We start from the raw sequence: 12,627 nt of genomic DNA, 5'->3' as shown, positions 1-12,627 counted from the left end.
TTGCGAGTCCAAGCAGAGTATAAGGAAGAGACAAAAGACAAAAGTCCACAAAAACACAATCATGAATAGGTAATCGGAAATATTAGCCCCGGCATTAACATGAGTCTTGCCAGGCACCAACTGGTCCAAGCCACGATACGGTTGCCAGTATATTATATATAAAATTGCAATTGTGGCATCTGGCTAAGGATTCAGGCAAACAAGATTGAATGTCAGTCTTTCGGGAATCGTAACACGACAGGCGTTCGCAAGTTCTGAAAAGCGGGTTACGGCGTTCTCTAAAAGAGTGTAATCAGTACGTCTTATCACTGCTAACATGTGTAGCACGAACACTCAGGCTAGGAGAGAAAAACGAGAACTAAGGATCACGCACGAGCGACGGCGCGACACACGATATGCGCAACGTGATCAGACAGGAAAACAGCGCCGTGTATTACAGAGAATACATAGTAGGAAATATTCAAGTGGAGAGTAAGCTAATAAATATGGTTGGGAAGCCTGTTAATTACGTAGAAGTTATGTTGTGTGTTATTGAAATTAGAGTATGGTTTCCAAGAAAAGTGGAGCGCATTCGTTGACGGCAGTGATTTTGGTGGTGTGGTGACAACAAGATATTTTGGACAAATTTAGTTTGAAGTTATCTGGTATAACTGCCGATCACCAGGCGCAGCGTTCATCCTGCAGTCCTCATAACCTCCGCTGATTATGATGATAAACGGCTAACTAGACATCACACGCAAACACCTTTGTCTTGCAGGGGACTAAACGGTGACAGCCGTGGTAATTAATCTTAAATAAAGCGGTATGCTACAAAGCTTGCTGTTCAAATGAAAGGTTTAGTGTACTTCTTGGAAATTAACAGGTGTACCACATACCAGAAACGCAGTATGTTGTGCCTTCTTTTTTACTGAGATATGAGTCTCCGACAAAGAACCAACTATTGCAGGACGATCATCGTCGGAGCAGCTCCAGAAAGTCAAACACGAGCTCACAATCTCTACAACCGCCGATCGGGAAATGGCCACAACAGCTGCAGCAAGGAGACTGGGGAGGATCTAAAACGACAAACTGCTCAGGCAAATCGCGATCAGCAAGGAAAACACCGCACCGCTCGCGTTATTCAATGGACAAAAGCCAACTGACCCTAAGATGGAGCAAGCATCAATGCTTCGAAACAATCGAGTATTACGCTGACGTAAGCAGTTACTACGATGAACCTAAAGGTACAGATGCAGACAACGACTACGATGCCATTTAACACAGCCGGTTTCCGGGTCCAGCCCAGAGGGATGGTCACAATGAACGCTCGGTTGTTGACGGATTTGTTCAGACAAACGCCACATTGTAGACACAGTACCCACTGCAGGTGGACATTACACTGCATCAGGACAATTTCAACGCGATGAAGCTTTCGTTCAAGTATCTTTTAATAAGGCCGAAAGTCTTGAAATTACATAAATTGACCCTGAGGAGCTCTTGGGCAGAGAAATGTGGCAATGTTGTCCAATATAAAACGTCTATTGCGCTAGTGCTATGACTGCTTACCAAACTGTACGACGTCTGTAAGAAAAGTATCTGACCTTAGGCCGAAGAAAAAAACTGGCATAACTGGACCTAATTACCCTAATTACTACCTAATTACCTAATTACCTTATATATATTGTAAACCTAATTACCCCCAACGTAGTCCCCCTTGGGACTCCGCACAATTCTGCCAGCGGTGCTGCCATTGTTGGAAGCATTTCGAGAAGGCCTCTTTCGGAATGGAGTTTAGCTCAGCTGCCGTGGCAGCCATAATGTCCTCTTTTGTCTTAAACCGTGCTCCTTTCAATTGTATCTTGGTCTTCGGAAGCAATCAGAAGTTGCAGGGCGCCCTATCAGGAGAGTAAGGAGCCTGTTGAACTACAGGAGTCTTGTATTTCGCCAAAAAAGTATAAATCAAATGGTAGGATTGTGTAGGAGCATTGCCGTGATGGATGCGCCAATTTCCTGTTGACCACAACTCCGCGCTCTTGCGCCGCACAGCATCACGTAGGCGCCGGAGGACATCGCTGTAGTACTCCTTGGTGATTGTTTGACTCTGTGGTGCATACTCGTGGTGTACCCCACCGCCGGAGTCAAAGAAAGCAGTCTGCATGACTTTGACGTTGCTGCGCACTTGTCTGGCCTTCTTGGGTCTTGGTGACGTGGAATGTTTCCACTGTGACGACTGGGATTTGGTTGCCGGGTCGTATCCGTACACCCAAGACTCCTCACCAGTGATTAAGGTGTTCGTGACGCCGGCGTCACTGTTTGTGGAATCCACCATGTACTGTGAGACTTCAACACCAAGTTGCTTTTGCTCCACCGTAAGCAGCTTCGGCACGAATTTCGCCTCAACTGTCTTCATGGCCACATCTTCGGTCATAATGTAATATTCGGAAAAAGGGCTGATGCCCATCTCTTCCGCAATTTCCCGGATAGTCACACCACGGTCCCACATCACCACAGCGTTCACTTCGGCAATGGCCTGGTCATTTCGACATGTTGATGGCCGACCGGAGCGTGGCTCGCTCTCCGCCGATGTACGGCCGTCTTTAAACAGGTTGTACCACTCCTTAATATGTAGGCTGCTCATAGCATCGTCACCGAAAGCCGTCTGAATCTTTCGAATGGTTTCCACTTGGCTGTCGCCCAGTTTCTCGAAAAATTTGATGCAGTAGCGCTGCTCCAGTCGCTCCGCCATTTTCCTTGCAAGAAAAACCGACGAGAGCACTGCGCACTACCTCACTCAGGCGCTGCGTCACAGCGACTGACGCTATCGGCAGGCGGGAAAAAATTTATGCATGCGCACGAAGGTTTAAGGTCCGCTGCTGCATGCGCACTTGTTTCATATCCATCAGGTGTTCGCAAAAAAATAAGGTCGGATACTTTTCTAACAGACCTCGTATTTACCTAAGTGTTGCCATCTACAGTTGCTACAGAAGTGAATGTCTTATTCCACTATCCTATTAGCTGTTTGTAAATAAATAATACATGCTTATCAGAGTATCGGCTACGGACGAATAAAATAGAGCCATCACTTGTAGATCAAATACGTTAGTGTTGTTTTCTTGACTACACTCAGGCAGCCATCAACTATCCGGTATCCACGATCACTACGTTGAACGCGCCTGGTATAATGTAAAGATATTTTTTATTGATTCCATATATTTCTTACGCGCTATCGTTCAAGACTGTCCTATAAAGGCTGCAATATGCATGCAGTGTCACTTGGACCATTCACTAATCTCGAAAAGCAATGCATGGGAAGAGGATAAATACAGAATTTTGGTCGGAAATTGACACCAAGGAGCAGAAGAAAATACACTGCTTGGCGCCAGGGTGGTTATCAGATCAGGCGCTATCTTGTCCACGTTCTGTCCATTATTATTAGCATAAGCCAACGTACTCTTCCGTCATCTTCATCGAAAGCGTTAATAGGGGTTTTTCGTTTATTTGGCTTTGCTGTGAAGTGACAAGATTCCGACGACGCGTTTTTGGTGGTCAGTGTTACCTAATTCCTCCGGCACTGATGGCATATTTATGCTGCGCTGCTCACACAAGTCAGGGAGGAGTCACTTGGTGATAAACAGCTATGCTCTCTCATTTTTCTCTCCAGGTACTCCACGATGTCAGGAAAGAAATGCACCTGTTGCCTGAGAGGGCCGAACAAAATGAAAAAAGTGCTTCGTTTGTGCAAACTAGAAGAGATGCCTTGAGTACATCCGAGGAAATCGAAAGGCGCTGTTTTTGCCTTAGTTTTTTGACAAAGTCTGGCTTCTTAAGATTGAAATGATTCAGCGAAAGCTTCATGAAAAGTCGCTACTGTGATCTATATTGTAATCGGCTTGTTTATACTCAGGCGCTTAGGATTCAAATTTGGCTGAGCAATTAAGAATTATTCGTCTGTTTGTTGTTGTGAGTTCTTCAGGCAGATTGTCTATTTTTGCTGGTTTTCGTAAATGCCAATAAAAAGAACAGAACATGCTGCGATTGCGCAGCTTTCATCTCACTTGCGGTCGGTTCATATAGAGTCATGACCAGACCTGTCGTGATTTTGCTACTGCAAGATAGGCTTCAAAAGCGGAAACATTTCTTCATATTTTCGAAAAATAATTTAAGAATAGTCACTTTTGCTCTAAGCACTTCGTCGCGCGCAATAATGGTGACTGCGACCTTTGGCGCCTTACAGGAATATTGATGACTGGTTGAAGACCATCTTAAGCTGGCCTGCATCGTAAATGGATCAGAGCTTGAATTCTGTAGCAAAACTGTTGCGCAATCAGGGAGCGCACTTGGCAAGCAAATTTTCTGAGCGATATAATGACCAATATGTCTGAATTCTATATCGCTCTGCAATTAAACATGGGATATACCACAGCGATAACTATAGGCTGGCAGGTTTGGCTAAAATTGCGTATTATCGCTCAGATCTGTTCAGTTTGACCTGTAAGCCTAGCTAAATCCTATCACGAAATAGTTTATTCAGAAAGCGGATCAATGGATAGTTCATTTCTTAAATTAAGTTTTCATATTAGCATCTTGTTTACCAATTCACAATTTCTGAGGATACCACTTTCGTCCCATAGTGATACCACAGTTGGTCAGTGACGAGGTCGTTTTTCACTCCTGCCAATATGGCACGCTAATCTTCACTCTCGCTACTCATAAATGTCTCCTGTAAAGCGAGACAAATTGACTATACCAATAGCTTAATCATGAATGTCATATTTGCACTGAATCAAAATGAATATTTTAGCTAGTATTAAACCCGCAAATCAGAGTTCTCTTCTAAGCATTCATTCTATTAGGAATAATAATGTAACCCATTAGTCCAGGGGCTGCTTGCGCGAACATTTAATAACGAAAGTAATAACGAATTTAAGAACGCTTTGTTGTGCAGACTAGGAGTTTAATATTTGTTAATATTTATGTTATTAAGTGTTCGTGCAAGCCGCCCCAGGTCTTTAAACAAGGAGATGAGATGTTATGACATTGCAGACTTAGACTTCGAAAAAAAATAATTCGATCGTTGACTCTGATATTTCCCTTAATGCTCGACTACTGGTCCATTATTTGAATGCATTTTGCACAAGTCAAGCCAGCCTTTGGGGCCCGACACGAAATGAAGGCTCGCTGTGTTGAAGGAAACATCACCGTCGACTACGCGCAATAAAGCACGTTGTGTTTTACGTTTTCTCTCTCCTCATTTCACGGTGTGTGTGCTTTCTGGATGCAAAATTATGAGTGCACAATAACCAATTTGAAGCTCAACTAGAACTACCAAAGTGCATTTCCAAAGGCGTACGTAACTCCGAACGCCGACAGTAAGGACCAAATATCTAAGAATTTGGAAGGAATGCTCACTAAGCTAGCATATTTTCATCGCCCCCCAAACACAAATATCCAGCACCACACTCAGGAGGAAGGTACAGGCGCATAAGACGTATTTGTATAAAGTATGGCAGGGAATGTACATGTCACCGCCCTCGTCACCACAAAGTATGTACGTGTCAGTAAGCCAGCACTGTAATAGCTGGTTCTTTTAGAACATTTGTGGCTGCATGGTTGAAGATGCATCCTTGAAGCTATCAGCATAGATACGTTCATTTCTAAACAATATTGATTTTATATCTTTTTGAGCGTCTAACTGCAGTGTTCTCATTACAGCAGTCAGTTTACTGCTGCAGGGTGCATCAACCCGATCAAGCGGTTGGCTTAAGAAATCAGACAGCCCGAAACTTTCTTTTACAGAGATTTGCTGTGCTTCATTAAAAATACAAAACAGGTGCCTTCTCCCTTCAATATAAAAAGCTGCCGCCGCCTATTTTTATGCTCTGTATATATGTATCCAAATGTACTTGTCGCTTCCCACTGCGCTATGCACACCTACTGATGTAACCCATGACTAGGATCCTGTTCATCATATTCGTGCATAAATTACTATAATCTAGTGGCATGAATGATGGAGCAGCAAGGTGTAGTAGCTTGGTCTCACACGTGCAGCGTACAAATCAATCCTCTTTCGCATTCAAAGGGAGAGCAGTTGCTGAAGGACGACTGGAGAACTTGAAGTAGAACGTGTTGGTTATAGATCTAATAAAGCCAAGCTTTATTTTCCAAACCGCGCCACAGTTTCGCATCTGTTGGTCACTTGGCCAGTCGCGTTTAGTCTGTGTCTTGTATGATAGGACAGAGGAAAGTGGCTCATTGAATCGGGTTACAAAACAGGGGCAGCGACCTCACTTGTGTTCTGTGTAGCAAAATAATAAATCAGCTTATGACACATACGAATATTACGAGCAAAAGTGAGGCAACCGGAGTGCCTGTTCTTTTTCCCAGCCTGAAGTAAAACATATAATACATGCAACGCGTACAATACATACAACACAAAGATTATGAACGTATAATACCCGCAGATAGTAAACTTTGAAGCACACCACTATGTTGTTGCGAGAACGCATGATGTTCAACAGCTTACTTTATTAGCAAATTTTTTTGTATTCGGGCTCGCAAATTTTCGCGCAGTTTTACATACTCATGGAACTGGAAAATTTGAACCGCATACATAAAAAGGAAGTGACGGGCACTGGAAAGGAACATGTTTTACTAACACGCAGTATGTCTGTATGGTGTGTGTATGATTTGTGAGCTTTATTTCTTTTGATTTTTCAATGCGTAAGCACTTCTGTGCCTACCCAACGAGAAAACCCGTCCGTGCGTCCATCTGTTGGGTAAGACGACTACTCTCAAGAAAGGGCACGCAGCAATGAGCGAATTCACATCCCTGCTGCCTCTCACATCAACGTGAACTAAGCGGAACACAGCGGTCACGAAGCCGTCAGCACTCGATGCACTGAGTCCCCGTCGCAGATCGCTTTCATAAGGGTGGCTTGTTGGGCTATTTAGTTCATGGTTATACTAGGATAGCGACAAAAAATTTGAAAAAGCAAAAAAAAAATGGAGATGCAGACATAGACAAAGCGACAGGAAGGTGACGGGAAGCTTCACCATAGCTGCATGCAATAGCTGCGAACGCTGCGAATTCTCTTCCCCTCGCTTGCCGCACCCTCACTGTCGCGCACTCTGTGACCCAAGTAGCGAAGCATTAGTTCAAGAGCAGCACGCACCCAGTGCATTCATAGTGCCGTTCCCTAAAGTGTTACTCTGAAAGGCGTTCTCTAAAAACACTAGTGCGTATCCAGTGAATTTGCGGCGCAGCCTCCGAATGCGTCAGGCTTGGGTCCTTGAGGAAACCATGGGACGAGTGTTCTATTCCACTATGTATCGGATAAGCTTAACGGATCTTTCTTGCATCACTGTAGAGGTGGTCGATTCCCAGTGGCACATACATAGTTACCCTAGTTGGCGGGAAACAAATTCATTGCAGAGCGGCAGAGACCTCCTGACACCTATCTAGTGACCTGAGTAGGCATCACAGAGGTTCACACTGAAGAACAGCACAGACCGAGGGGCGCATATTCAGTGCTCCAATGCCTCGTCAAAGAGTTTCATCTAAGCGTGGTGCCTACCAAGTCCCGCATGTACGACGACCCATGTCGGCAAGAAAGGGGTCTGTAGAAGAGCGGCACTTATGCACACATTGCTACATACTCGGTGGCCTCAAGTTGGTTCGATGGTTGGTTTCGAACCTTCTTCTATCAGCACCGCGGCTCGATTCACTCGCCATTCGATCACGGGATAGTCATTGACTTAGATAGGGGGGACAACGGTGCGATACAAGCGTGCAAATACAGAAGCATAGCCCCCGGAAGGTCCGTGAAGTACTCTAAGAAGGCAAACACATTAAAAATGGTAACCTTACTTTTGTGCATGTGTTGTCAACCAAGTAGTGTCTCTGATGCATAAAGATCTGTTGATGGAATACCGCATGCCATGCAAAGGTATTTTAGACTTGCTCAAGACTTTTGCCTTGGGCGACTCCATTCTTCGGCCATGGATATGTTCCCAGTCTTCACCAAATCGTCGACAACTCAACGTATACTACAAGGGGTATACGATGAGGTACATGCAGATATCATTATTTTTGCGTGCACACCTTTCATTGCCGTCTTCCCTTCACAAGCGTGCTCCATTTCCTGCGTCTTCGCAGCAACGCTGCATCGGCGCCTCACAGCACGCATACGCCTTGTTTGTTGTTCGCACGTTCTCGTAGTTTGTAAACGCTGTCGTGGATAACATAAACCGTGCGAGAAAAATAAATGGCTTATCTGTGTGGTGCGTGCACAAAAACATAGCATGAGCTTGTACATTAGATAGGACGAAAATAAGTGCAATTGTACTCGTCACATTTACTTGTATAGTGCACGCACGAAAACATAGCGTAAGGTTACCCTTTACGTAGGACGAAAATAAAATAAATTGTGCGCATCGCATTTATTTGTATAGTATTGAATTAAATGCTCACTGAAGCTTCGCGTCACATCGATTCCGATGTGGCAACGCATGATGTTTTATACAGCATTTGTGGAGTACCTTGCGCACTTTCTGGTGGCTATGCATCCATCTAAGTATGTACACAGCTGTGTATAAGCTCTGTTATATTGTGCGAGCGTTTGTGTGTGTTAGGTAAGCGTTTTCCCGCTTACCTGAGTCACCGAGTAGTCAGTGGTCGAACGCGTAGCCCGTCGGGCTACTGTGCTGAGATAACAAGGCTCGAAACCAACTATTCGACCATCTTGGGTCACTGAGTATGCGGCAACGTATACGCGCATGTGCTGCTGTTCAATGAACCTCTTTCGTGCCGACATGGGTGACTGTAGACGCGGAAGTGGGTAGGCAGCGCTGTTCGAAGGAACTCTATTACGCCGACTTGAAGTACTCAGTATTTGCCACTCGGTCTATGCTCGTCTCCCATGAACATCTTTCATGACAACTTGCGTAACTGGGTATCTGTCAATATCACACGTGTATGCGGCTCTTCAATGAACGTCTTTGACGCCAACGTTTGTAACTAGGTATTTGCTACTAGGAATGCGCCGCTTTTCAATGACGAAAAAGATTTCTAAGACCTTTCCGATGCTGAAGGGACTCGAACCCACGTCGCAAGGGTTCCGCAAGAACATCAACCTGACACATTAGCAGATTGCGCTAAATATGCACTGGGTATGTATCTGTTTTCGGCAGACGCTTTTCACGCCAGCTCTTTAGCGAGCAGCGCCGTGAATGCGCTGGCTGTGTGTGGCTCTTAATTACACCTTTCACTAACTTCGGTCAGCGAGTACGTGCCACTGAGTACGCCGAAAGCCAGGGATCCATTCCCAGCGTTTGAAGGCACCGGCGCGCCGTGCTTCTAGTCTCGGAGGCCAACCGCGGACATCTCGACAGTGCCACTAGATAGCGCAGCGTGTCCAAGAAGTAGCGCGAAAGAGGAGCCCCGTTTCTGCTCGGCGCGTTTGTCAAGTTTTCGCGCGCACCGGTGCGCCATGCCTCTCGGAGGCCATGCGCAGGCTTCGCGGCAGCGGCGCTAGATAGCGACATGTTTTCTTGGGGAACCGTCCCCCTGCAGTACACGCCACATAAATATCTCCTCTAGATGCTGGCAATACGTTTTCCCATGTAATGATTAAATGCTAACGCATTACCATTGAGAGTTATCGTGAGATGGGTTCTGTTGCATCTTTATTCTATGAAGTTGCCTTGGTTACCGTGACGAGGACGAGCTATGTGCCTTGCATGGAAAAACAGCAAGGAGCTACTTTGCGAGTTTAAAACTGCGGTTTTCATGTTTAACTCTGTGAAGAAGCAGCTCGAACGTGGGACAACAGTTGCAGCCATACGAGGCAGTAAAGAGTAGTGCAATGTCACGTCCTTCAACCATTGCCACGTGTTCGCACTATTTCTTCACAATAGGACTAGTCAAGTGCGGCTTACGCTTTGCATGAACGTGGGTATTGATGGGGTTTGATGTCAGTGTTTCTTTTCCTTGTTAGACGGAGGCTCCTGGCTCATGGTCCATTTGGAATTACGTCGACTGGGTAAGTATATTGTGCCATTCATTTCCATGCAAAGTATATTGCATTTAAACACGCCTCTTAAACGCCTCTGAACGCGAAGGTAAGAAAATGGTTAATCCCTCACCATCCTCACTAACTACAGCCCTCTTTCCATTTCCCACTTAGTTTTCTAGAACATGAGTGGGCACTACATAGTTAAGGAAATCCACGTAGACCCAGCTTTCTAGCTTATCAGTTACGATGCTGTGCAGGTAAGCTCGAGATTACGGAATTTAATCACTGCCGGGGCGGCCACATAAACATAGCGGTATTACATAAAGGGGTAGGCAACCACGAGTGCAATACCTATATTGTCGTAAAGCCTATAATAGACTGAGCGGGCACTGCATGAACGTCCGTTTGAAAGAAGACATTTCATTAAACGGCACATTCTGCTCTCATCTATCTAGACGATGTTGCACTTGTTGTGTAACGCTTTTAGATATTACCGTTATCGTTACGAGGCACATAGATACGCGCGAATAGCTAAGGATAGCTCAGGCCACTGCATTGTGCGGTGCAGCATGGAGGCTTCTTTCACGCTCGGAAAAACTTTTATGTAGCACATACTGAGCAACAGGAACCTGCATCAGGAGTTTTCACGCCTTTTTTACGATTTTCTCATTGACAATTCTCATCTAATTTTAATATTTGAGAAGTTGATTAACTAAGAACAATTACCTAAATAGGCGGAATTAAAAAAAGATGATTTGAGACTCTCCAAGAACGGCCAACAACACTGCATTTGTTTTGTACAAGTACGTGGAATATGTATATTTATAAAGCTGGGGTAAAAGTTACGTGGGGCACCCTGTATAGTATATGTCCGGAACACTGCATGATTGCAATTTCAGGCCGCTGAATAAAGAAGGCAATTCACGCGGTCAATTTACCATTCCTTGTTTACTTCCGTTACCAGCATTGCTGAAGGAAAGGCTATTATGGGGGAATTTTCTAAGGATTTGCTGCCTTATACGCTTAGTCATGCATCACGTAATCGAAAATTGGGGACTCGTGCACACTTTACCTGAGAAATCTGTATGAAACTGTATGGAGCGCTCCTGGCCACATGTGATTTCGTTCACACGCGCCGCGAAGTGTATGTCATAGTGCTTCCATGCATCCAAGTTATCGAGAACCAGCTGTCGCTCAACAGTAGGCAAGGTTCGCTGACCATCAACTATTACGACGAAGTGTGTGATGTGATATCTCGGATCTTCTGGCAATTCCCAGGACAGTTGAACTCTGGGATCGGTTACTTCGACGGCTTTAGGACGTGGATGCGCTGGGCCTGCAAAACGTAAAGGCTTACCTTCGGTTTCATAACTGAAAGGGATTATGCTGGCCTGGTGTACTTTCTTATAGCTGCAGGCAGCAAAGCTACGCTGTCCATATTGTTAACCTGTAATTGTCACTGCATTTCTGTTTGTATTAAGGCTTCACTCAGCATTGCGTGAGTGTAAGATAGATAGAATACTGTTGTGAGGTCTGTGCAAGGTTTCGTAAAGACTTGCGAGAGCTTCATTTATAATTATGCCTTGGTACATAAGGTCACTAAAGCACCCGGCCTACGTGTTATAGATCTGACAATAGGAATTCTTTAATGCTTAAAGAAAGCTGCTTCAAAACATTCAAGCTCTTGATAAAGCGTTTCGAATCTACTGAGTGAGCACAAGTTCAAGGAAATTCAATGTACTAAGGATAGGAGAAATAGCTATAAGAAGCGTGGTACACCTTGTACTTTAACGCTCATTGTAGATTCTATGATAGTTTAGGCAGCTGGTATTGAAAATATTTATGCCACACAGAGTAGCATGCCTTCATAGAGCAAGTGCAAATTATTTAGGCGAACAGTAAACATATTTAGCAATGTTAAAGTGAAACCAACTTCAAACTGCATGAAATAAAAGCCAATAAAAAGTACTGTATGGCCCCTGCATATGTCGGGCTATGCAGGTAGCTCATACACATTAGGTCTAAAATTTTGGCGCTATTTATCATAGGCTAACACATCGCAGACGAGCTCTCTGAACCGCTTTGAAGCGGGAAAAAAAATTTGCCTGCTACAAATTTCGATATTTTTTTGTCTCATCAGGTTCAATTCTTATTCTTACTGTATATGTGTAGCCTCAATTTAGCAGTAGTCGAATATTATTTTCTGCTTGCTTCGACTCTTTTCTTGACACGGTCAGGCCTCGCAATCACTTTAACATGCATAGCATTAAATAATAATTGAGACCTCCAGAGTTCTAGACAATATTTAATCATTGCTGAATGCCAGTTAGGCCACATTCGAGTATAGTAGAGTTATCTCTAAATGATAGCCTCACACGCAAATGTCATGGAGTTACCTTTGCCAACAATCATGAAGACGACTTCTGTCTCAGGACCGTAGACTGTTCCTGCACTTTGATCGACGACCTTAAGCCTTGAATGATGCAGAGAACTGATTGAATTCATTCCTCAGATTCAATGTTATGCTGGTTGCATTTCCTGGTAAAGAAATCAACTTCGTTTCTTCCCGGTCTTGGTTGTACAGGCGAAGGCTGTAGCCTTCAACGGGCCGTTGGGCCTGGCCGGCCTGTCCCAT

At 44.6% G+C, this 12,627-nt stretch overlaps 1 protein-coding gene across 5 annotated transcripts in view; it reads left to right on the top strand.

The window, feature by feature from the left end:
* The window catches only part of LOC142563854 (uncharacterized), a 68,971-nt gene that overhangs the window by 33,358 nt on the left and 22,986 nt on the right, over nucleotides 1–12,627 (top strand). For 3 of the 5 annotated variants that reach the window (XM_075674517.1, XM_075674516.1, XM_075674520.1), the window contains exon 13: nucleotides 9,975–10,019. In XM_075674517.1, the coding sequence (XP_075530632.1) occupies nucleotides 9,975–10,019 (45 nt within the window). The other 2 variants (XM_075674519.1, XM_075674518.1) reach the window with 2 other exon arrangements.

The sequence above is a fragment of the Dermacentor variabilis genome, chromosome 11 (assembly GCF_050947875.1).
Source record: "Dermacentor variabilis isolate Ectoservices chromosome 11, ASM5094787v1, whole genome shotgun sequence".
Classification (NCBI taxonomy): Eukaryota; Metazoa; Arthropoda; class Arachnida; order Ixodida; family Ixodidae; genus Dermacentor; species Dermacentor variabilis.
Note: the sequence above shows the minus strand (reverse complement) of the source record. Positions and strands in the feature narration are given on the sequence as shown.